This window comes from Mobula birostris, chromosome 22, assembly GCF_030028105.1.
Source record: "Mobula birostris isolate sMobBir1 chromosome 22, sMobBir1.hap1, whole genome shotgun sequence".
Lineage (NCBI taxonomy): Eukaryota > Metazoa > Chordata > Chondrichthyes > Myliobatiformes > Myliobatidae > Mobula > Mobula birostris.
The window spans coordinates 24485589-24512910 of record NC_092391.1 but is presented as its reverse complement, the minus strand read 5'-3'; the positions used below and the strand labels follow the sequence as shown (position 1 = coordinate 24512910).

The following is a 27322-nucleotide window of genomic DNA, read 5'->3' as shown; positions in this document are numbered from 1 at the left end:
AGGCTGGGTAGGTATTGTAAGTTTCTAAAGAAGATTGAGCTGAAGGCATCAATAATCTGCCAGAGGAACACAGCACATTAAGCAGCATCGACGGGTGAAAAGGAACTACCAACATTTCAATTTGAAACCCTGAATCAGTGCACTCCACCACTTCATATATTGTTACAACAACAGGAAATAAAGATGTGAAGAAGAAAATTGCTGCAAAGTTCTCAAACCCTCTTATAAAGATCTCAAGCGTCACCTCACTAAACTAATCTTAGCGTTTGCCTTAAAGCTACTGCTTCTTTGAAGTGGGAAGAAATTGTGGAAGTGCTAGATTTGCTTAGTCAATGAATGGGGACCTGTGATGCCATTACAAGATTAAAACTTAGGCTTGATAGGACAATGAGGTAATTACCAAAGCTGAGGATCATGATGAAAAGAAAATCACAAATGGACTTTGCTAAAATTGTTTCCTTTTCTTCTTGTCCTTTTTCATGTGAAGCAAGGAAGTGTTCTTTCTTTTGTGCTAATGGAGACTCGCACCTATCAGGAAGGTGCATTACTGCCACCTACTGTAATGGAGTATGACAGGAGCCATGATGGGGATCAGATCCTGCCTCCCAAACCTGTTTTAATTAAAAAGTTCACCAGGCAATGAAGTGTTAATGGGTGGAAAATCCTTTTCCACTCACTTTATTAAGTACAGCTGTATACATGCTCATTAATGCAAATAGCTAATCAGCCAATCATGTGGCAGCAACTCAATGCATAAAAGCATGTACACGTGGTCAAGAGGTTCAATTACTGTTCAGATCAAATATCAGAATGGGGAAGAAACGTGATCTAAATGACTGACTGTGGAATGATCTTTGGTGCCAGATTGTTGGTCTCAGAAATTGCTGATCTCCTGGGATTTTCAAGCACAGCAGTCTCTAGCGTTTACAGAGAATTGTACAAAAAAAGCCAAAAATGTTTAGTGAGCAGCAGTTCTATGGGTGAAAGCACCTTGATCATGAAAGAAATCAGAGGAGAATGGCCAGAGTGTTTCAAACTTTTGGGAAGGCGACAGTAAATCAAATAACCACAATCGTGTGCAGAAGAGCATCACAACACATCAAACCTTGAAGTGGATAGGCTACGACAGCAGATTACCATGAATGTACACTTAGTGGCCACTTTATTACTTTTGTAAGTACAGGAGGTAGTTAATAAAATAGTCACTGAGTGTATATTCCTTATAAGTGTTTCCGTCTGAAAGCATGGAATTCCCCAATGTCTGAGGAAAAGATCAAATCTGTTGGTGCTTTTTCCCCGTACTCTGAGCCTGTTACACAGGGACAGCGGCTAGTGATGTGTTTCAGAGGAGAGGAGAAGGCTATTCAGTCCTTTGAGCATGTTACATATGTCATAATTCTATTATAAACATAAGGAATTCTGCAAATGCTGGAAATCCAGAGCAACAAACAAAATATTGGGAGAACTTAGCAGGCTGCATCTATGGAGAGGAATAAACATTCAATGTTTTGGGCCAAGACAAAGAATATCATTCAGCAGATTTACACCTTGCCCCTGATTTCCATCATTTGTTGCTGAACTTCTGAACCCATTGGAGGCACTGATGATTGGAGACGATTAGCTTTAGTTGTCACATGTACACCAAAACGTACAATGAAATGTAATACACACAAACCACCTGCCAGTAAGGAGTTTGTTTGTTCTTCTTGTGACTGTGTGGGTTTCCTCTGGGTGCTCCGGTTTCTTTCCACATTCCAAAGAAGTATACGGTTAGGGTTAGTGAGTTGTGGGCACGCAATTCTGGTAAACAGCTGATGTTTCAGGCTAAGACCCTTCATCAGTCTCAGCTCGAAATGTCGACTGTTTACTCTTTTCCATAGATGCTGCCTGGCCTGCTGAGTTCCTCCAGCATTTTGTGTGTATTACTTTGATTTTCAGCATTTGGAGATTTTCTCTTGTTTGTGATACAATTAAATGCAGCCCAGAAGTGTTACCACACTTCCAGAACCAGAATTGCGTGCCCACAACTCACTAACCCTAACCGTATACTTCTTTGGAATGTGGAAAGAAACCGGAGCACCCAGAGGAAACCCACACAGTCACAAGAAGAACAAGCAAACTCCTTACTGACAGGTGGTTGCTGGTGCAGTAAAAACAATGTGTTAACCATTATGTTACTGTGCTTCCCCCCACCCCCATTAATCAGAAGGCAGATACACTTAGTTTCACAAATTTCAATTTGAAGAGAAACTTGAACATACATAATAAGGATTATTTATTGAGGTACAGCACAGATTTTGCTCTTCTGGTGCATCGAGCTATGCCATCCAGCACTCCCCTAATTTAATCCTAGCCTAATTTACAATGACCAATTAACCCACCAACCGGTACGTCTTAGGACGGTGGGTGGAAACCCACACAGTCATGGGGAGAACATACAAATTCCTTATAGACAGTGGCGGGAATTGAATCCTGGTGGCTGGTACTGTAGAACATTGCACCCATCACTATGCTACCCTGCCGTGTATGTGTATAAGGACATACACCTGACTATATCCTAAATGTGCATAAAGAGCACCTTTAACATAATCTCATTATGATTTATAGTAATCAAAGAAAATGAATTATAACTTAGACCATCAGACCTCCCATGCTCTCTAACCTGTCTTTGTTCTATAAATAATGCTTAGGGTGTTATGATCTGGAGCTTTGAGTTCCTGGCCGTTATCATCTCAGACGATCTGTCTTGGGCTCAACACATTGATGTAAACATGAAGAAGGCACACCCGCTGCTCTTCTTCGTTAGGAGTTTACGGAGATTTCTTATGTCACCCAAGACTCTTGCCAATTTCTCTCGGTGTAAGGTGGAGAATATTCTGACTGGTTGCTTCACCGGGATCATAGGAGACCACCAAGTGTTGTTGACTCAGTCAGGTCAATCACTGACACAACCCTCCCCACCAGTGAGGACATCTTCAAGAAACAGTGCCTCAAGAATCAGCATCTATCACTAAAGACCCACAATGTCTGAGATATGGGTTCTTCTCATCACTATATCTGGAAGGAGGTACCGGAGCCTGAAGACCCACACCCAACAATTTAGGAGCCGCTTCTTCCCCCCCCCCCGCCCCATCAGATTTGGAATGGTCCATGAATAATACCTCATTATTCCTTTTTTGCACTATTTATGTATTTTGTAATTTATAGTAATTTATATGACTTTGCACTGTGCTGGTGCCACAAAGCAACAAATTTCACATCTTATCAATCAGTGATAATAAACTTGATTCTGAATCTTAATATTGTAATTATCAGATGGTATTAAATTGCTATCATCTTTTGTTGAGTTCATGCATTAGCTCATCGAAAAAGTTCACGGAGGGAATTTCTAAGTATGGAAGCCTAGACATGCAGGTGTGGACACCAGCTGTAAGACAACAAAAATCTAATAATGCAAAAGAGGCCTGGAATGCAGTAGTACAGAGTTCCACTGTGGCTTACACTGGGGTGTTTTATCAGGGACTGGTGAATAAACAAGGACTGGGCTCACAGGAAGGGGAGTTTGTACATGAATGACTGCTTTCAACTGGATACTGCAAATAGAATTTCTAATGATGCAGCCTGATCTCGATGTAATGTGATGGGCAAACCTGGGGAATTCAAACTGCTTTAAGATTTTAAGTGGTTTATAAAAAAAACTTACCATAAAATAAAAATGGTGTGCTCTAAACAATATGAAGCAAAGATTGATTCTCAATGTCAATAAAAAAGGTATTTCTGTTGAATGCACAGGAATTTAAAGTTTGATCGTTATTGAAGTGGCAAGTTAAAAAGATAATAATACACAAGTGTACACACACGAGGATTCTTAACGCACTTAATGATTATGTGGGGCTGCTACCCCCTGCAGGTGCCGGTATGTTCATATTCCTGCTCCTTTTGATTTCTCCGATTTGTGTCCTTACAAGTCATAGAAATGAAAAGAAACCTGGTTTTTGCATTAGCATTGTCTACGTGTGAAAGCTGGATTTTACAGAAGAGACAAAGGAAAAGAATACACAGGTTTGAAGTGTGGTGATGAAGAACATAACTGAAGATCTCACTGATATAGATCAAACCAACCATCCAGTCCTCAGCCAATAAATTTAACTTCCTTTGGGGGCCAAGCAAATGACAAAAGAGAGAAGGTAATCATGTTTGATAAAGTAATAGGAGAAAGGTAACAGACAAGATGCAAGTATAGAATCAAAGTCACTACAATTATATCTCTATAACTGGTTTCATATTCTCATAGTAGTAGCTAAAGAGAGCTAATCCATGAAGTCAAAAGAAGTTAATACCAACCTAATGCCATCTGGTAATTGCAATAGGTAATATGACTCCAGATCACTACCTTCTCAAGCATTATGTATACTGTATAGGTTTTGTATAAAGCAAACAGCGATGTGTTAAGAAAAATGGGAGGTCTAGTGGAGGTCTTTTAATATAAGGAGGCTCACAGGTAAATTTCTGAACTTAGAACATGGATCAGCTCTTAAAATTATAATACTATTACAATCACAGAAATGTGTTCGACAGAAGGGCAGGTTAAAGTTGCAGGGTATATAAGTTTCAGATGTGGGAGGGGGTGGAAGAGTTACACTGGTAATCAGAGAGAAAATGCCAGCACTTGGAATAGATAGACAAATACTATGCTGGAAGAACTCAGTGGGTCAGGCAAAACACAATGATTAAGTTTGCAGATGACAAAAATGGTGGTGTTGTGGAAAGGGAGGAAGGATGCCCATAGCATCATATAGATCAGATGTAAAATTTGGGGTAAGTGTTGGTAAGTGGACGTTTCTCCTGACAAGTGTGAGGTGATATACTTTGGAGTCAAATTGTGGCAGGGCACTCAAATTAAAAGGTCAAGTAAGTTAGTGTGTGGTCTGTCTATGGAATTGGATCTCCCCGGAGAACCCCAGGGCAATGGTTAGGTAATACTGATGTTTAATAAGTAAATTAGATTTCTTTCCTTCTATAAACAGCATTCTAAGATGTAGCATATTAACAAGTTGAGAGATATAACATGTTTAATATGGGTGGTGGGGTTGAGATATGTTTCTACCAAAGGAGGTGTAAGGTACTCCTTCCCTCCAGTAGCCTACAGGTCACCCTTGGGCAAGATGTAGCACCTGCTTAGCCCCCACCCCAATCAGGGCCACGTGAAGTCATGGGAGTAGGTAGTGGATGGTCATATGTGCATATCACAAGTCCTGGTTATGTAACCACTGATACAATCTCTGAAGAGTATTGATAATGGCTGGGGTCACCTGTCTTGCGACATTGCCCATGTGACGACAAACCAAGTTATCAGAAGATTGATGCTGATGAGAGAGATAAGGGAGACAAATGGAGAACCGTTCAAAATGTTAATGAGAGAGGAGAGAGAGATAACGGAAAGAGACACCAGTCCGAGTATTGACAGACCGATTGCTTTGAACCTGAACTGTTTGAAGTTTGATGGACAGGCGATACCCCAGCAGGGGGATAAAAAGAACAGGTTCGCTAAGGCAAGACAGACGCACCACGAGATCACGAGATAACGAGACCCTGGAAAAGCGGTGTGCCCCCACAAGTTGGTGGGAGTTGGAGGTCTGGTCGCGGGCACCAACCATAGATGCACAGGGTGAAAAGGTACGATCGGTGGGAACCTGGTGTGTGTGTGTCCGCCCTTGCCTGGGTGCCGGATTCACCGCGGAAGAATGGTCGTATCCGGAACGGAGAGGTCACAGTCAGTGACCACAGAAAACATAAAAGGGTTCGCCCGAAAGCTAACTGCGAAGAACATCAAGGTCTGTCTGAATCAGATTTGCATATCATCCTCTCTCTCTCTCTCTCTCCAACGGCACAACAGTGATTACCGCAAACTGTACTAAGCTGAACTGAACTCTGTGTCACTTGAGACTGATCATTTTACCCATAGACTGTGATAGAGCTTGATTGATTCCTATTATCCTAGTTCTGTGTACATATGTGTTTTATCATTGCTAACCTGTTGAATTTATATCCTTACGATTAGAGTACTGTGTTACTTATTTCTTTAATAAAACTTTCTTAGTTCCAGTAATCCAGACTCCAACTAAGTGGTCCATTTCTGCTGGTTTGGCAACCCAGTTACGGGGTACGTAACACCCAGAAGGCAGCAATGGCAAACCATTTCTGTGGAAACATTTGCCAAGAACAATCATGGTCATGGAAAGATCGTGATTGCCTATGCTGGATGACACAGCACATAAAGAATGAATGTAAAGAAAATGTTTTCACTTATGAAGAATGCCAAATTTAAGGCAACAAAGATTAATTTATCAGTGATAAATCTATTTGGAGATTTAGGATTGGTAGTACCTATCACAAGTAGTTAAAGTGAACAGCATAAAGCCATTTAGGATTAAGTTGTAAAAGTAAATGAAGGAGAAAGGAATGGAAGAATATTTTTTATAGTTCAACGTAAAAGAAGGCTCATATGGAGAATTAATAGACCAAATGGCCTGTTTCATTGCTGCGAGTTCAGTATTACATTTCAAGCTGCTGATTAATAGATCTCATTGCTCTGAATTGAGACTCAACCATTAATAAAGCAATGGCACTAAGAGCAATCCATTCCAAATGAAATCCAGGCCAACCAAGCAGGACAAATTAGAGAACAACAATCTAAAATGTAAAAAATAAAATCAAATTGTCTGGGCTTGGTGAATCAGTTGCTGACATTCAGCGGACAGATTTGGGTCACTAAGGACCATCAAGCCTGAAATAGTTTGAAATATGAGGCTTAGAAATTTTAATAGTGATGATATAATTTTAGTTTGTGAGCATATAATCAGATTGTGATTGAGGAAATAAAATGGAAGAGTGGAGAATTAGATAAAATGTGAAGATGAAATTGGAGTGAGTGAGATAGAGAATGAAATAGTATTTGGGAGACAGAATGAAATAATATGGGAAACATAATTGAATAGGAACTAAACTATAGAATTGAGGAACTAAAATGGAATAGATTATCAGCATGATTGAAAGTATGTAGAACTAGAATAAAATAAAATGTTGCATTTTGGGATGTCCAATGCCAGTGGAAATCGTAAAGTAAATGTCAGGATCTTTCAGAATACAAGTCAGCAGCTCTCTCAAAGTGGAAACACAAGTGGAGATGGTGTACGGCATCAGTTGGAGCATTGAATTGGGAAGCTGTTTTAAACATTGGTGAGACCATTTTTGGAGTATTGTGTGCAGTTCTGGTCATTGCATTACAGGAAGGCTTTCGAGAGGATGCAGATGTTCACCAGGATGTTGCCTGGTTCAGAGAGTACTGGCTAGAAGGGATGGTTGAACAAACATGGACTGATTTCTTTGTAGGGTCAAAGTCTGAAGGGAGACCTGAGAGAAGTTTATAAAATTATGAGAAGTGTAATGGTTCAATGGTTCCATTTAATATCAGATAATGTATACAATATCTTTTTTTCCCAGGATGGAAGTGTGAGATACCAGACGGGATAGCTTTACAGTGGGAGTAAGAAAGTTTAAAGAAGATGTGCTAAGCAGGATTTTACACAGAGTGGTGGTCTACCAGGGATTGGTAGAAACAGGTAAGAGAGTGACATTTGAGAGGAATTTAGACAAGCAAATGAGCATGCAGGGGATGAAGGGATATGTATCATATGCAGGCAGATGGGATTAATTTAATGTAGCATCATGGTCAACACAGACATCTTGAGCCAAAGTACCTGCTCCTATGCTGTACTGTTGTATCTTCTAGATTCTAAAATTGAGTTAGATTGTATGACTTGGTGGAATGGATTAGGAGAATGAACATTTTGGAAATATGATAGAATGGATTGAATGATATGAGGGAATGAAATTGGATGTGGGACATGGGATGGAGTTCCACAAAAAAAAAGAGATTTCTATCATTTTTCAGTTGCAGATTGGCTACTTACTGTCCAGCCTCCACCAGCCACCGTCATGTCACACGAGACCTGAAATCCTGCTGGATAATGGGTAGGAAAAACTGAATATATTCCATCCTCCTTATGCCCCCTCAAGAAAATATCATAACAGTCTTTGGGGCGAGGGTCTGCAAGGGATTTCCAAAGAAAAAAAGAGAGGGTTTAGATAACCTGCAATTTTTTTATCACAGAAATGAAAAGTCATGCAGCACAGAAGCAGTCCCTTCTCACCACATTCCCATTATCAAGTACGTATTAATCCCACTTACAACACTTGAATTATAGCTTTCTATCTCTGGCAGTTCAAGTGTCTGGCTAGATACTTCTTTAATACTGTGGGAGTACCGGCCTCCACCACCCATTCAAGCTGTGTGTTCTAATTCTATCATCAGTTAGTTCCTCCTAAGCTCTTACTCCTTACCCCAAACCTATATATTTAGAAATAGAGAAATGTATCCCAAAACATCACAAATTTGAATACCCCTGTCAGGCCTCCCCCACCCTAGCCTCTTTATCTCAAGGAAAACAAACCCAGCCAGTCTAGTCTCCTCATTTCCAATAGATTGCTTCACAGATAACATCCTGCTGAATCTCCTCTGCATTCCTCCGGCGATCAGAAATGTGCAAGGCATTCCATTTATGTCCTGAATCGTGCATTGTAAACCTCTACCATAACCATCTGGGTCTTAAATTCTATAGTTCAGCTAGTGAAGGAAAGTGTCCCTTATGCTTTCTTCACACTTCCTCTGTCTGTACTGCCACCTGCAGTGATCCTTGGACTCATATATCAAGGTACCTCAATACTCCATATTGCCCTACCAATCTTACAATGACAATGATTATTAACAAATGAGGAGCTGAAAGAAAGAACTTTCACTTGTGAAGAATCTTTCACAGCCTCAAGATACACAGAAGATGTTACTGTGTTGATGTGAAAAAATGGCAGGCATTTTGATCATTCTGATGATTACTGAATAATAAAAATGAGAAAGTCCGCAATGCTGGAAATCCAAAGCAACACACACAAAATGTTGGAGGAACTCAACAGGTCAGGCAGCATCTATGGAAATGAATAAACAGCTGACATTTCGGGCCGAGGTGCTTTTTCAGCACTGGAAAGTAAGGGGGAAGATGCCAGAATAAAAAAAAAGTGGGGGAGGGAAAGAGAATAGCTAGAAGGTGATAGGTGAATCCAGGTGGGTAGGAAAGATAAAGGGCTGGAGAGGAAGAAATCTGATAGGAGAGGAGAATGGACCATAAGAGGAAGGGACCCTGGGGGAGGTGATAGGCAGGTGAGAAGAGATAAGGGGCCAGAGTAGGAATAGAAGAAGAGGAAAGAGGGGAGTGAAAAATATTTTTACCAGAAGGAGACATCAATATTCATGGCATCAGGTTGGAGGCTACCCAGATGGAATATAAAGTGTTGCTCCTCCACCCTGAAGGTGGCCTTATCTTGACACAAGAAGAGGCCATAGACCAACATATGGGAATGTGAATCGGAATTAAAGTGTTTGACCATCAGGGAGTTCTGCTTTTGGCAGCTGGAACAGAGGTACAGAGATTACTGAATAACCTGATTCATTAATGCTTACAGAACATTATAAAACAGCAATAGCATAGAAACTGCTGTTTCAGGCATTTATAGACTTCCTATCACCCCTTTTCATCTAATCACTTTAATAAAAAGCTATATTTTCTCCCTTGTGCTTATTTAGCTGAATCTGTCGTACTTGCCTAAGCCAATCCTTGTGATACCTGGTTTCACATTCACACCACTCTCTGGAGAAAGAAGTTCCTTGTGAATTCCCTGCAGCATTACTTAGTATCTTGTGGACCCTAGTCAGGTACTGTTTGCAACTGAAACATTCTCTTTACATCTATCCTGTTAAACATGAAAATTCCCAACAGTCTCTTCTCCAGGGAAAAAAGGACCCATTTACCTCTTTCATTAAGTGAATTCTTTGAGTTCTGATAACATTCTAGTAGTTATTTTTATCCATCTGTAGTGTCCCTATATGACTTTTATAACATGTATACCGGAACTGTTATATAATACTCCAAGAATAACCTCATCAAGTTTCCATATAATTTCTCTGCTTTTCAATTCTGTTTCTTGAGAAATAAATTTTAATGTGTTGTTTGTTTCTGTTGATGGCCATGTCAGCATCCTTTTAGTGATATTTATCCTATAAACACACTGTTCCTCAACCCACATCCACATTAATTTCTGAGCAAGACATGGCTTCCATGTCTTGACTTCACCCAAACTTATATTGAAGCTCATCTCTCAATTACACATTGACTGTTCTGCACACTTATCTTCATGCATTTGTTGCAGCTCTCCTCAGTACTCACCACACCTCTAATTTTCTGCCATTGGAAATTGTTGACATTTCTGAATACAAGTTATATTTGTAAAAGGCGGCATATCCCTGTGAAAGAACATTTTCATCATGGGAGTTACTACTTTTAAGTTCCATACTGTTTTTCAATTTTGTATCCAGCTTGATATCCATTCTGCGACTTATTCCCTAACTCTACATGTCTGAACTAATTCAAGTTGACATACAGTAAAAATGTTGTATCAGAGCATATAATGTTCTGCGAGTGTCTGCCTGGATAGTGTATTTGGATCTCTGAATGGGATTCATCCACTACTTACTGACACAGGGGCAATCTCTCCCACCCCACCTTCTCCCTCCCACTGTACCTGAAGTATGTTGAAGAACTTTGAGTGAAATGAAAATAATTAAGATTATGAACTGCCTTGTTACAAATGAAGACAGATGGCTCCAGACTTTGGCTTTAAATACAGATTCTGAGACACTTTTTGCTTAAAATATATTTCTGCAATTATCACCTTTAAAAGGGAATACTCTTGCTCCTCACAAATCACCCACACTGCACTGCATGAATATGATGTTTCTGAAATGTAAATGCGGTGCTTTCAATGGCAATTTAAAATCCAGAGAAGAACAAACCAAATTATTCCTAATCAATTCTAATCCTTTCTTTTATGTCAGACTTAACTGTCTTACCTTGTACATATGATCGCACAGAAAGCGGTCACTTAGCTCTTCATGTCCGTGCTGGCTCCCATTCTCCCTCTCTTTCCTTCTCTTTACCAACAAAACTTATTCCCTCTCACACATGCTCACCATCCATCCCTCAGGTTGCAGGAGTAGTACAGTACCTCATATTCCATCTGGATAGCCTCCAACCTTATGGCATGAACATCCGGTAACTTCTCCCTCCTCTCCCTGTTTTCTTTTTCATTCTAATTCTACCTCCCCCCCCCCCCCCTTACCCATTCTCTTCTCCTCAGCTGCCCATCATCTCCCTCTGGTGACCTTCCTCCTTCCCGTTTTCCATGGTTCACTGTCCTCTGCTATCAGATTCCTTCATCTTCAGCGCTTCACCTTTTCCACCTATCACCTGCCAGCTTCTCATTTCATTCATCCTCCCCCATCCACCCCTACCTTCCCCTTTACCTGGTTTCACCTACCACCCGCCAGCTTGTACTCCTTCTGTTCCCCCCCCACCTTCTTATTCTGGCTTCATCCCCCTTCCTTTCCAGTCCTGATGAAGGGTCTTCACCCAGAACATCGACCATTTAATTTACTATGAAAATGGACATGGGAAACCCAGTGGATGTAGTGTACCTGAACTTTCAGAAAGCCTTTGATAAGGTCCCACATAGGAGGATAGTGGGCAAAATTAGAGCAACTGGTATTGGGGGTAGGGTACTGACATGGATAGAAAATTGGTTGGCAGACAGGAAACAAAGAGTAGGGATTAATGGGTCCTTTTCAGAATGGCAGGCAGTGACTAGTGGGGTACGTAAGGCTCGGTGCTGGGACCGCAACTATTTACAATATACATTAATGATTTAGATGAAGGGATTAAAAGTAACATTAGCAAATTTGCAGATGACACAAAGCTGGGTGGCAGTGTGAAATGTGAGGAGGATGTTATGAGAATGCAAGGTGACTTGGACAGGTTGGGTGAATGGGTAGATGCATGGCAGATGCAGTTTAATGTGGATAAATGTGAGATTATTCACTTTGGTGGCAAGAACAGGAAGGCAGATTACTATCTGAATGGTGTCAAGTTTGGAAAAGGGGAAGTACAACGAGATCTAGGTGTCCTTGTTCATCAGTCACTGAAAGTAAGCATGCAGGTACAGCAGACAGTGAAGAAAGCTAATGGCATGTTGGCATTCATAACAAGAGGAGCTGAGTATAGGAGCACAGAGGCCCTTCCGCAGTTGTACAGGGCCCTGGTGAGACCACACCTGGAGTATTGTGTACAGTTTTGGTCTCCAAATTTGAGGAAGGACATTCTAGCTATTGAGGGAGTGCAGTATGGCTTCACGAGGTTAATTCCTGGGATGGTGGGACTGTCATATGTTGAAAGATTGGAGCGACTGGGCTTGTATGCACTGGAATTTAGAAGGATGAGAGGGGATCTGATTGAAACATATAAGATTATTAAGGGATTGGACATGCTAGAGGCAGGAAACATGTTCCCGATGTTGAGGGAGTCCAGAACCAGAGGCCACAGTTTAAGAATAAGGGGTAGACCATTTAGAACGGAGTTGAGGAAAAACTTTTTCACACACAGGGTTGTGGTTCTGTGGAATGCTCTGCCTCAGAAGGCAGTGGAGGCCAATTCTCTGGATTCTTTCAAGAAAGAGTTAGGTAGAGCTCTTAAAGATAGTGGAGTCAAGGGATATGGGGAGAAGGCAGGAAAAGGGTACTGATTGTGGATGATCAGCCATGATCACAGTGAATGGCAGTGCTGGCTCAAAGGGCTGAATGGCCTATTCCTGCACTTATTGTCTATTGTCTATTTATTCCAGTTCATAGATGCTGCCTGACCTGCTGAGTTACTCCAGCATTTTGTGTGTGTTGCTCCCATTTTCCTTTGGTTCTTTCCTCTTGACCATGCTTTCAGATAACCTGAAATTACCTTTCTAAATCTTTGTCTTCTTTTAAAAGCTTCTAAATATCTACCATTTTGACCAAATATGTAGAATACCTGCCTTTATAACAACCTACATGGCACAGTATCATCTTTGTTTCATTTTTACTATATTCATTGTGATCTATACATTCAAATGTTGCTTTTGCTTATCTAAGGTTGATGGACAAGAGATATAAAAAAATTAAATGGATTTGTTATATATGATTTCTCTTTTATGTCCATATTGCCTCTATCTGAGCTTCTTAATATTCTCCAGGAATCTGGTTCCACTTCTGAACTAATAATTTACAGCATTTCCCCTATTTTTGATGCCTTTCTCCCTCTTGTTAAATTGTGGTGATACATTTTATATTTTCCAATCTGTGCAACGAGGTTCCACATGTTAACCAGAGCTGATGGTACAGTGTATATTGGATGTTATATGGTGGTAAGGACTGAGGATTGGTTAATAGAGAGAAATCAAGGGTAAGAATAAACAGGTTATTTTTGGGTTGGAAGGCTGAGGTTATCCACTTTGGTGGCAAGAACAGGAAGGCAGATTACTATCTGAATGGTGTCAGGTTTGGAAGAGGGGAAGTACAACGAGATCTAGGTGCCCTTGTTCATCAGTCACTGAAAGTAAGCATGCAGGTACAGCAGGCAGTGAAGAAAGCTAATGGCATGTTGGCGTTCATAACAAGGGGAGCTGAGTATAGGAGCAAAGAGGTAGTATCAACTAGTATCAACAGTATCAACCAGTAGGTTGCCACATGAGTCAGTGCTGGACCAAGAGCTCACTATATATATATATAGTAAATGATTTGAAGTAGAGTATCAAGTCTAACATTCCCAAATTTGCTGATGATGTAAAATTAGTCGATGGTGTGGACTGTAAGGATGGAGAGAGTCTTCATGGGATAGGCTAAGTGAATTGGCAAGGACAAAGCAGGTGGAAAATAATGTGGAAAATTATAATGTTAACCACTTCGGTAGAAAAGGTAGAAAGACAGGGGTGAGGAAGTGAAAGGTTCAGAATGACAGGTGAACTTGTATGTGAATCATTGTTATAGACAGGTTGCTGGAAAGATGTGTTTGTCATACAAGCTGAGATTAAGCAAACTGAGCCTGCACTCTCTCGAGTTTAGAAGAATGAGAAATGAATTCACTGAAGCATACAAAATTGTTAAGTGGCTTGGTAAGATACGTGTCGAATTGATGTTTCCTCTTCAGAAGTCACAGTCTCAAAGCAAGGGTTTTGTTATTTAGGAAAAAGGAATAGTAATTTATTTACTCAAAAGGTGATGAATCTTTGAAATTCACTACCCAAATGAAATGTGGAAGCTTCTCCTCAGGATAAAGATAATAATTTTTTGGATATTAAAGGAATCAAAGAATGTGAAGACTATCTAGAAAAATACTGCTGATGTAAAAGACTAGCTATAATTTTATTGAATACTGAAACAGGTATAAGGGAGCTGAGTGACCTGCTCATTCATCTGAAGCAGGTTAATGCTTACTGTGCCATTACTGGGGAAGAGATGTACTACTGAACAGATATCCAACAGTGTTTCTCCTTTAGCGCATTTGAAAGATCCCATGGCATTATTTTAAAAACAAGCTTCATCACTCAATTTCATTAAAATAACTATTTGATTATCAGCACGTTGTTGCGTATGATTTCTTGATGGGAATAATTTGGATGTCACAGATTTTAATCAGACAACAATGACTGCAGCCCTTTTGAAGTAAATGCTTTGCAATATCTCAAGATTATGAATGGGTCAATGGAAAGACAGTTAATGTGTTGATTTATTAATTCCTTTTCTCTCTTTCTGTCAGATTTGGAGAAGCACGGGTCGGAAGAGTTGCACAAAAGTGGGGTGGAATGATTAACAGATAAGGCAGAATGAGCAGGGTACCAGCAGAAATAAAGGTGAGGGCATTAATCATACTTACCATTTGGGCAATGCTTGGGGCGATGTTTGGTTGGTCCTTTCACTAGATTTGCCTTCACATGGGGTTTTAAGGCTCCTTGTTCTCTCTGGAGAGAATCCAATGCATCACTCATCGACCCTACGACTTTAACCAAGTTAACCTGACTGTCTGAGAGCAGCTATGGGGAAGAGAAATAGTACAATAAAATAATTTAGGTGTTGACAACACTTGGCTGTATTCCTAAAGGAGTCTTGGAATATCCTGCCACTAAAGGCACTCCTCACTCTCTGACATGCCCTATTTTCTAACACCAGTCATAGAACTCAGCAGACCTTTTATTACTCTTCATCATCCCACATTTCTATTTTTATTATAATTAATAGCTTTTGCTGCACTTATAACTACTGGAGACCCCAGGATATCAGGATATCTGTAATTCTACAGAAAACTTCTCTCATCCCAACAGCATCCTCTGTTGCTGCAATATTGATGAAAGCAATGGTGTTCTTTTTGGTTATTGCATGGTGTTGAATTGCACTGTACCTCCTCAGAAGATGAATAAGTCCACTATTGCCATCCTGAGGAGGACAATTAATGGAAATTTGAACTGAGCAACCACAGAAACAAATGCTTACAAGAACAAGTTGGGCACTGGTTTCTTGCTTTATGTCACTTGTGAATTCCCCAAATCTTTCCACCATCTAAAGTCAAGAATATGATGCCAAAATGTCTACTCACTCATGAAGCTCAAAGGCATTCAAGACAAAGTGGTCCTCTTGTCCATTCCCTAAATATTCACTTCCTTCATGTTCAACGTATCCTGTTTGTGCAGTGTGTCCCATCTATAAGTTTGTAGGCAACATAAAGAATTGCCAAAGTTTTTCTTTTCAACAACATCTTCCATACCTAAATCTCTACCACCCAGGGGAACAAGGTTAACATCAGATGGGATGCCATTTCTTCCACATGTCCCTCCAAGTCACATCATGTTAACGTGAAATTCTAATGGAAACCATAATTAGATCAAAATCCTGGATATCAAAACCTAACTGCTCTGAATGAGTACCTACAGAAAAAGACTGCTGTAGTGCACCATCACACACACACACCTATATATATATATATCTTCTTCGGTTGTCCATCGAAATCTGATGACGACGTCCACTCCTTTAATGATGAGATCTGTGATGACTATACAGTCCTATTCTGGACCCACAAGCTCTATAGCAGGTGGGACATGTATGTGTGGCAGTGGTGGTAGTTGGTGGCAACCATGGCTGCATTTCTCCCGGCTCTCTTCTGCTGCCTTCTGGTTATTCTTTCCATCTCCAGAATACAAACCCTATCCCTATACAGCTGTCGCCAAGTGGTACCACACATATATAGATATATATATATATATGTTATATATACACACACACACACACACACACACACACACACAAATATACATGTGTAAAAACACATACACACACACCTTGACAGCCTAAATTTGTGCTCAAGTCTCTGCAGTATGCCTTCTGAATCAAAAGTAAGAGGGCTAAACCACTGAGACACCATTGCCTTCAACAGGAAAGAAAGCTGAACTGACTACAAAATGGGCAACTAATTCTCTGCCAATAGAACTATTTATCAAGTGTGATCCTGTGACTATGAGTAATGTCCAGCAATGAAGCTCTATCATTTCCAATTATTTGATCATATTAACCTGATTCTGATTTGAATTTGACCCCTTGTTACTGCAGTGAAAATATGGCACTATGTAAATGCAGAGCCCACAGTGGAAAATAATAGAAATGATTGGAGAATGATGTGAGTTTGAAAGTAGTTGTTCAGGCTTCATCTGACTTCTACCTCTCCCCTAGTCACTTTTCCTGCATCCCTACATTTTTTTTTCACTTCAAATATTTGTTCAATTCCGTTTTGAAATGCCTTGTTAAGTCTAGCTTTACCACCCTTTCAGGGAGAGCTTTCTAGATCATAACAGCAGGCTGCAAGAATGTATTCTCTGCCGTTTCCCTCTGGTTATTTTTCCTCCAGCTGTTTTGGCAGTTTTCTCATTTATTCTATCAAATAGTTCTGATTTTAAATCACTCTTCAAATTTACCTGCTGAAAGGATCACAGTTCCAGATTTTTCAATCTCTTTATAGTTAAGTGATATAAATGATTAAGGGATGTTCTATGCTGTTAATGTTGCAGAGAACAGCTATGCCAATGGACATAGAAAGTGGGTAGCAATGTCATTGTGTTAAGCCTGACCTGACAGGCTTTAGGGTGAACTGTGAAATGAGCTTCTGAGTCTATGAATGGTGTTGATTTCATTGACTTACCTCAATTAACCTGCCTTGTTCTGACTGGTGTGAGTTCAGTTCTTGTCTCAAGCTGCCTTGGCCTTGTTTCAAGGCCTCATATTCCTGCCTCAGCTGGGATGAGAGCCTGGATACTTGGTCAGCCACTGTGACCAGCATCGCCATGTCCTGCCCCTCACTTGCCCCCATCTCCTCTCCACGACTGGACACAGCAGTGAGAACAGATGACTGGAGGCTTTCCAAATGGTCGAGGTCACTCTTGTAATCCGGGCAGTTAGGGTCGACAAAGATGTTGATCCTTGACCTGTCAGCCTGGTCAATGGTAACCAAAGCTTGCGTCTTGTCCTGGTTGGTGCTGATGAGAGGTGGTGTGCCCGCGGCCTGGTGGTAATGGTTGAGGAAGAGGAGAGTTCCTGTTACTGCCACCGCCAGTAACACAGCCAGGAAGAGCAGGACCATACAAAGCATGTAGCCACAGCTCAGCTTCTGCAAAAAGGAGAGGTTTCAGTACATTACAATTCAGTTCCATGACCTCATTCTGTTCGCATTAAAAAATCCTGTTTTTCTATTATTTTCAATGGACTGCCCAACCTCAACAATTTCACATGAGGAGATTTATCCACTTCCAATACCTTTGGTTTGGAATACCTTCTGATGCTGCCCCTGAATAGTCTAGCTCTAACTTTATGTTTAAATTCACTTGTTGTGAACTTTTCCATCAGGATTTATGACTTCAGTCCATCTACACCATCATTAATCATCTCAAGCTCCTTATAGTATGCTGTACTTGAGGGAATGCAAATGTTGCCCATGCAAATAGCCCTCTTAATTTAACTTGGTATATCCTAAATTATTGCAAGCTGCTATACTAACACAAATATTCACTTCTTTCATCCATGCTCTCAGGAACTTATTGATAGAGCTCTAGCACTGACAACTAGTGTGACTGTTCACACCAAGTTAATCCCTTCCCCATTTATCATCTGTAACATGACACGCACTTTGTGCACAGCAAGTTCCCATATGTGATAATGACCAGTTCATCTGTTTCACTAGTTTTAGGTGAGACATAAATTATTGTGAGTACAGCAGGAATGACTGTTTGCAATCATGCCTATTGACCAAAATAACCACTTGAAAGAGCAGACTGGACATAGAATTATCATTTCATCTGAAAGCAATGTAATGTATCAGTACTGCCAAGTGAGTGTAAACCTGGATTATGTGCCAAAATATGTTGAGTGGGACTCGTAACTGCTTTTTTGGCTCAATAAACCACTAATTAATCTAGAAAGGGTGGTTTGGGTTCAGAAGCACTAATGGCATGAGGAGAAGGCACAGCAGAAGTGACAGAGTGTGAGAGAGGATAAATATGCAAGTTTGAGTTGTGTAAGATGGGTGTGTGATGAACAGCCAAAGAATTCAGAATTGAAGTGATGATGTTAAAAATGAGAATCTCACGTTAAAAAATCGGAGCCTGTTCGTAGAACCCAGAGTGGATTGTGAGATATGACTACTTTAATAAACTTCGCTACTTGATTGAACGCACATAGAAGCACTTAAAGGATTTAAAATTTACACAGTGCTTTATGAGTCAAAGGCAGTGTAAGAATTTATTCCTGAAAAGGCTCCTGATAAAGGATTTTGGCTGGAAATGTTGACTCTTTTTCCATCTCAATAGATGCTGCCTGACCTGCTGAGTTCCTTCAGCATTTTGTGTGTATTATTCTGGATTTCCAGCATCTGCAGAATTTCTTGTGTTAAGGATTTATTCTGTCGACTTTATCCCATTTTGATCTTGGTTTACAGTTGAATATAATGAGATAGAACCTGGCAGATTATTTAGAATCATGTCCTAAGTCCCTGTGTCTTGTTGCAAACATCTGTTCTTTGGAAACAAAGTGGCTTTGCTTAATAAGGACTACTGCAAATCACGCATAGCTTAAATTTACACATTACATTTCACAACTTCAGCATGTATTTTACAGCCAATAATGAACCTTTAAAGTTGAGTCACTGTTGTAAACAAAGCAGAGATTTTAGGTCCAGCAATTTTTCACAAAGGGTAGCGTGAGAATGAATAGAAAACCTGTTCTAATGAAGCTGATAGAGGGATGTAACACAAGGCAGGATTCTCCCAATTGTCTTTGGAAAATTGGTCATAAGATCCTTTTTTGAGTAGCTGAATTTGACCTTGGTTAAGTGACTTATCCGAAATGTTGCACCTCCTTGCATTGAATGGCATGAGGGTTGAATCCACAACTTCTCGATTCAGGTAACAGCATTGAAAGTAAGGCTGGACAAGTAGTTGAGAGAGAAAAGTCTAGAGCAGTGGTTCCCAAAATGAGTGATATCACACCCCTCCCGAGGACAGTGGAAGTTTCTAAGTGGGTGATAAAGATAAAGGGGCAGTGAGAGGAGGGGTGGCTAGGGGATTACAGGCTTAATTCAAGAAGTTAATTATTTATTATAAGCTTTTGATCCTCAGTGCCTCATAGTAGATTACAATGATCACATAATCACCTCAAATCTTGCTAACCCACTGTTCTCTTAGACTTCACATTATAGTTGTTGAAAAGCAATGTGACACTTCTGTATTTGGTATATCATGAGAAATCTGTATTTGGCGTATCATGAGAAATCTGTATTTGACATATCATGAGAAATCTGTATTTGGCATATCATGAAGAAGTCTGTATTTGGTATATCATGAGAAATCTGTATTTGGCATATCATGAAGAAATCATGTTATTTCCATACAGTAATACACAGTGATGGAATTCCTGTGAATTAGGACATGGTGTTCAATGGGGTAAAGTTCAGAATCTGCCCTTTTGAATGACCCTGACCGCATTTCTCTAGCCCATGATCCAACCGAGATATCGCTGCCTCATTTTATGTACTTCAGGCAGAGCCAGGTTTTGCCTGAGCTAATATGATGTCATAACTTTCCCCTTTATTGATCACAGTGGTTGAGGTAACAATAGACGATTGACCCTGGTTGTTAATCCATAATGAAAATAGCAGAACAGACTAAATGAAAAAGAAGTGCAGACAATGCAGTGTGGAGTATCTGAAATATAGATTTGCACCAGCACCAAGCAACCGACAGCAGCCAATATATCTGTTGCGTGAAAAAGTTTTTCAAATGAGGCAATGAAATTGTCCAGGCTTCTTGAATATTTGAAGAGAATAAACCCTGATAAACATGAACTTTGCTTTCTTTCAGGTACTTTGTGAAAACTTCCAGAAACAGAAAACATGTTCACAACAAAACAGTAATGGTTTGCAGGCTTCATATAATATTGCTCATTTTGCATGAATCACCAGACCAAATAATTAAAGTTATCCCACTTAGCTACAACTCTGTTCAAAGATGAATAGTTGAAATATCTGAGAATGTGGATGGCAAGTTGTGGAGCATACTTAGGACAACAGAATTTGCTCTGCAGTGGAGGAGTCAACTTTCCCAGGCAACAAATCTTTGCTCCTTTGTTATGTTTGCTTCATAAAAGGTGAAAGCATGGCTCAAGAGTAGTTAATTGCAAGGGGACTAGAAAAAGATATGAAGGGGAGTCAATAATTTGGGTTGTTGAGTAACCAGTTTGGGGATGTTTTCAAAGAGAAAGACATTCCACTCACCAACATTCTTGCTTGTGCAATGGATGGGACATCACCAATGACGTGACACCACTGTGGAGTTATTACTTTCTTGAGAAAACAAAGTCTTATCACAAAAAAACCCAAGTGACCAACTGCACAAATCATTAAATACAGTTATCATAGCAGTAAATAAAATAAAATCCCGTGCTCTCAATTTTCCACTATTTTGAGAGCTATTAAGAATGATGAGCAGTTTAGACACTTGCTGTTGCACACAGAGGTCAGATAGTTCTCAAAAGGAAACTGCCAGAGGCACTTTTATGCACTTTTTAAACTGTGATAAAATTCTTTGAAGACTCAAATGCTTCATTCAGTAATCAACTCAAGAATATTAGGCATGGCATAGTTTATTTGTCAGAATTATTTGCAAAGTTTAATGAAATCATTCTTCAGTTGCAAGGAAATTATGTGAATCTTATCAAAGTCAAATCAGTCATCTCCATATTTTGGTTCAAATTAATTCTACTTAAGTTCAACATTGGCCATCATGACCTTGTCCAATTTCTCAGCCTCTTTGAGTAGAAGAGAAAGGAAGAATATCAGATGATGATCTTCAAGTATACTGTGCCCACCTGGGTGAGCTCCATAAAGACACATCAGAAAGATTTCAGGATCTTCTCTCAATCCAAATTCCAGATTAAGTACTAAATCCATTCCCAAACACTTGTAATGAGGAATTAATAAGAAGGATGGATGAAGAACTGATCTTGCTACAAAATGCCTTTGAGATGAAGCTGAGGTTCAAAAAATCGTATCAAAACTTTTGGTTGCAGTAAGAAATCTCTAAACACGATCCTGCACTATGGGGAAAAGGTCAAGATTTTTTTTATTATCTTTCCAACATCATACTTAGTGCAGCACAGTTTCAGTACAGTCACCTAACTTCTTTCAAAGCAGTGAAACAGACTGCAAATTACTGAACGTGGGGAACTGAGAATGCTTCTGAGTGACATTTAGCCTGATGGTCAGAAGGTGATATCACTGCACCAAGCACATCTATCTTATTGAAAGATGAAAAAGCAATGTAGTGAATAATTGTACTAATGCATGCTCTAAAACTGATGATGAAAATTGTTTTACTGTAATTAAATAGAGAAATAATTTTATTAGTAGCTTTAAGTAGATTTGAATAATTTTTGCAATTATTTGTCATTGCTTTGAATTTGCAGTTCCTATTTTCTTTCACTGTTTATTAGTAAATCAAAATTCTTTATAGTTTTTATGTGATGGTGGAAAGGTGAGGGGGCACTGGGGATGAGGTCTGCGAGCCAAGGGGGAGGAAACCCACAAAAGGTTTGGAAACACTAGTCTAGAGGATATTCCAATTCTGTGATGAGATAGGGTGGGAGAAAGCTTGTGTGTAGCTCCCTTACTTCAAAAGTGCAGAGGTAGAGAAATGAGTTGATGAATACATAGTGTTCAGTTTCTTTTGCAACTCCTCAACAAACAGAGCTGTCCAGGTCTACATGCAGCAAGATCCAGATAACATGGTAAGTGTCAAATAACACTTGCACCTCAAAAGTTCCAGGGCAGTGATCATCTACAATGAGAAATAACTTAAACACCTAGCTTAGCATTCACTACCATTACCATCACCAAGTCACTCGTCATCAACAATGTGGAGGTTACCATTGATCAAATGGACCAGCCACATAAATACAATGGTTACAAATGCAAGTCAAAGGCTGAGTATCCCAAAATGAATGACTCACCTCCAGACACCATAAAGCCTTTCCCCCATCTACAAGGGACAAGTCAGGAGTATAATGGAATACTCTTCAATTTACTTGATGAGTGCAGAAAATTCACACTAGGCAGGAAAAAACAGCCTACTTGAATGACACCTCATCAACCACTTAAATATCATTCCCTCCACCATTGACACACATTGGCTACAGAGCCTACCCTCTACAAAGTGCATTGTATTTACTCACATGGACCTCTCTGACAGTACCCCAAATCACATCTACCATCCAAGGACCAGAAGAGTAGACACATGGAAACAATAACACCTGCAAATTTCTCTCTGTTGTCATGATTTGGACAAATATTGGTGTTCTTTCATCGTTGCTGTGACTAAATCCTGGGATTTCTTAACCAATAGCACTGCAGGAGTATCTCCTCAACAAGGAGTACCAGAGTTCATGGGGGCATCTCTCCGCTGTCTTCTCAGGACAATTAAGGATGGACAATGCCTGGATCATGAAAGTGATTTAAAAAATATGCTGAACCAGTTAGGCAAATTTCTAAGTGATGGAAAAATATAATTGATGTGGAGGTGAGTGTTGCAAAGACTGGGGCTTCCTGACAGAATAAAAGCATACTGTTTAAAAGGCCAACTCTCCAATATTATTGATTGACTCCATTGACTGCCAGCTATCTCAGAGACAATCTCAAATTTATCTCGAATGATTTGCCAACAGAGCTTGGAGTCACACTCACTCTCAGCTTCATTGTCTGCTGAACATTCTTGACTTGCTGTTGCTCCTCTCACTGCTGCTGAATTAGACTGGTCACAAACACTCAGTGATCAGGACAGGAGAATTCAATCTACCTTTCTTTCTTTATGTGACCTTCACAAGTAGGATTATTACAGTCTTTTGGTGCCAAGACAAAAGTGTAGAACAACATTTGAGTCAACATTTTCAACAGCATGACTGTTTCCAATGCAATTACGTGTTTGCAAGCTCAGGGATTCCTGACTTTAGCTGGACATCCCTGGAGATCACATTGCCTCACCTTCCAGGTGCCATCCACCCTGCCTGTTCAGTCTTTTCTCTTTCATTTCTAAACTTTCTATAACTAATATATTCAGATGTATTCAAAGGCTGCAAACAAAAATAATACATTTTTAACACTCTACTGATTTTCCTCCTACATTTTTGTTCACAGTGGTGGCCTGGAGATTAATCTTTAATTCTTGAAAGCTTCAAGGCAACCATATTTGAACTGCAGTGTCTGCAGGATACTGATTATCCAGATCTTTATAAAAGTGAGAATAATCCATGATGTGTCATCTGCATCATCTTTGTCTTTTTTTTAATCTTTGCTACTATATGGTGTGCATTGTCAGTAACTCTTCATGATCTTGCCCCTATATAAATTCCAGGCTGGCTTGATCCTGAAGTTCTTCTTGTGTGCTTGAGGATTTGTCTGCTGGAACTTCACATCCATACATTCTGTTGTTAAAATCCCGTCTGAATTGCAAAGATGGAAAATGTTATTGATTGATTTTGTAAGCAGTGAGAACAAAGGATTTAAAATCTGCAGGCGAGGCGAATATTTTTGGCTGTTGAATTAGATTAGTTGTTGTTAACGAACAGCGAACACAGCAATCACATGCATCCTGCTCCTGTATCAACCAAACTAGACTGTAAATTGCAGAGGAAACAATTAAAAATGGGCAGTTGTAGGGAATATCGGATTAAAACAAATTACTTAGACAAATCTTCTGTTGCCTGGGGTTTGGGAGATTACGGTTGATTAAAATCTAATTATGGTGTTTAAGGTGATTAGACGATTTGATGGGTTATATAGAAGCTATTTCCTCTCGTGAGCAAAGTATAGAATAGAGAGAGGGGCATGACCTGAAAATTAGAACAAAGCCATTCACAGGGAATGCTGTCAGAAGGCAAATTTTTACACATTGTGCACTGGGAGTTAGTGAAAGAACTTAGTTCGTTAAGGATCTTAAGGGTTATTGAACTAATTCAGGGAGGTGTTGTTAAAAGCACTTCCTATTGAATGATTGAGCACATCCAAATGGAATCATCCAACTTCTGACGTTCTTTTGAGAAGAGCAAAAGTAGCATAGATACACTCAGTGGCCACTTTATTAGGTATACCTGTACACCTGCGCGTAAATGCAAATATCTAATAAACCAACCCCATGGCAGAATTCAATGCATAAAAGCATGGTCAAGAGGTTCAGTTGTTTCTCAGACCAAATATCAGAATGGGAAAGAAATATGATCTAAGTGACTTTAACCATGGAATGATTGTTGGTGCCAGACGGGGTGGTTTGAGTATCTTAGAGAATGTTGATCTCCTGGGGTTTTCATGCACAGTGGTGTCTAGAGTTTACAGAGAAAGTGCAATAAAAAGAACAACATCCGGGGAGTGGCAGTTCTGTGGGCGCCAATGCCTTATTAATGAGAGAGTTCAGAGTGGTTCAAGCTGACAAGAAAGTGACGGTAACTCAAAGGACCACATGTTACAACAGCAGAGTGCAGAAGAGCATCTCTGTCTGCACAATATGTCGAACCTCAAAGTGGATGGGCGACAGCAGCAGAAAACCACACTGGGTTCCACTCCTGTACCTAACAAAGTGGCCACTCAGGGTGATGTTGAATAGTGCACAGGAGTGGGAAAAGAATGACTTGATGAGTCTGGCATAAAGAAATGCTACAAGATGTGGGAAGTTACAAAGCAGAGATAAATAGTATGGAAATTAGTAGATTAATACAATAACCCAGTGGTGTGCATTGTGGAAATGTGAAAGTGAGAGAATTGAAGAATTTAAAAATTAAATGGGATTGTGAAAATTGGTTTTCACTGGTGTAAAGCTGTGGTATTGAATATGGAATAATTAGTATTAATGTTACTGGTAAAATGGTTGGTATTGCTATGAATGGCTTCTACTGGTTAATATTAGTGCAGATAAAGTGTTATTAGTGCAAATATTATTGTGAAATAAAATTACATTGATATTTGTTAATCATACAAGATAACAGTAGATCTGTAGAGAACCAATAAAGCTGTAAAATAAGTTGCAGAAATACCAACACAGGCATGTAAGTAATATAAATTCGAGGGAAGGAAACATTTCAAGAAATTTGGGGGAAACGTGGGCGGATCAAGTGGACCTGTACTGTGGACCTAAAGATCTCTTCCTGTGTTGTTGGATCCAGTAATATATAGGATGTTGGTGAATGCATTAAATGGAAACGGCAATCAATCTTTAGAGTCTCAATGTCAACTTTCCTTCTCCAAACTGTTGTCTTTTTCTAGCATTTTAATATATTTTCCAGCCTTTGCAGGGTTTTATGTAATCTTTCCCCTGACTCTGGTGCAATTAAATCTCCTTTCACCTAGGAGTTCTGTCAGATCTTTAATAAATAAGTCTTGCGGATCTCGACAAACAACAGCGCCCTTCAGCAGACTGCTCGTGCCTGGGTTACACAGTTAAAATTTTGGAATACAATCTGCTACTCGATAAAGCAGAGATAAAGCCAGTCTCCAATGAATGGGGGAAAATGCAATACAGATGGGGAGATGCAGAAATAAGAGACGCTAACCCGTTTAACGTTTCAAGAAGAAGATGCAAAAGGAATCCGGTATTATCTAGCCACTGCTTTCTCAGTAATCCAACGTGGTATAAAGCGGAGAAGCCACTAACAAAGGGTGATTCTTCACGACGGACAAGCCACCATAGCACTTTCATTCTCACTTGCATTTTGAGCAATGTTAATTTTGCCCCACTTTCAGCGGCACGCGAGTAACGTAATTTATTGTGTTTTACAAGCCAACAATCCCTTCTTGAGAAATTACATCAGTTCTTTTTATGTTTTCACACAGGTAAAACAATACATTCATTCAGTCTCAAACACGCCTCGAGGGGGGTCCGAACGATTATTTTAACCTTCGCTGTGCTCTCTTACACTTTCTTGCGACTTGTGAACGAAAAAAAAATTACCTGGGTATTTTGCTTTGGGCCGTCTTGTTGACCCTCATCAGTACTTTTCCACCTGTCGTTCACCATACCGGAGTCACCCGGGGCTTTGCTTTTAATTCTTCAAGACCCTTGCGTTGTTTCCCATTCCAGACTCGGAGCCGTTTTAACTGCTGAGAAGAACGATCGAGGTAGCAAGGGGGAGATCGAGTCAGAGAGTTGGCAGTTGGTGAGGGGGAGGGGTGATGGAATAGAGAAAGAAAGGGATAAGAGGGATAGAGATAGAAATATACGTATGGAGGCAGAAAAAATGAGAGATATACAGAGAGGCGGTGAGAAAGATGCATTAAGAGGGATGTTTAGAATGGTTTTAATACACTCGGGGATCTAACAGTCTCCTCGCACCGTGCTTTTTTTTTCCTGAGTGGAGAAGCAGAGTTTTATTTTAGTTTGTGAAGATAGCATCCGGAGATCAGAATCCAACATAAAATTTCCACTTTCTTGCCTTTCGGTGCAATTAGTCCCGGCGCTGCACGGCAAAACCTTGCGTTGCTCTCACCGGCTCATTTCATCAGCAGGTATTAAGAAAGGTTGTTGTGTGGGTGGGTGTGGAAACTGACACAGGGCGCGATCAGCAGCTTCTTGCTGAGAGCTACAGCCTCCAGTGTGAATCTGGAATGAAAGTATCGGGGAGAAGGGGTTGTTGGAACAGACCCCAGTCACGTCAACTGTCACCCGATCCTTCCTGCTTCACGTCTGCAGGTACTTAGCTGCTGCTTCCGTGCCTATCCAGTCC

At 40.1% G+C, this 27322-nt stretch overlaps 1 protein-coding gene across 1 annotated transcript in view; it reads right to left on the bottom strand.

Annotated features, from left to right (window-relative positions):
* LOC140186081 (fibrinogen C domain-containing protein 1-like) overlaps nucleotides 1-26677 on the bottom strand; it is a 33762-nt gene extending 7085 nt beyond the window's left edge. The window contains exons 1-4 of the mRNA XM_072239946.1: nucleotides 26551-26677; nucleotides 17214-17678; nucleotides 14904-15060; nucleotides 7974-8110 (exon numbers count right to left, since the gene is read on the bottom strand). Of these exons, the coding sequence (XP_072096047.1) occupies nucleotides 7974-8110; nucleotides 14904-15060; nucleotides 17214-17678; nucleotides 26551-26616 (825 nt within the window). The 5' untranslated portion in view covers nucleotides 26617-26677. The remainder of the gene's footprint in view (nucleotides 1-7973; nucleotides 8111-14903; nucleotides 15061-17213; nucleotides 17679-26550) is intronic.
* Nucleotides 26678-27322: the final 645 nt, after the last annotated feature.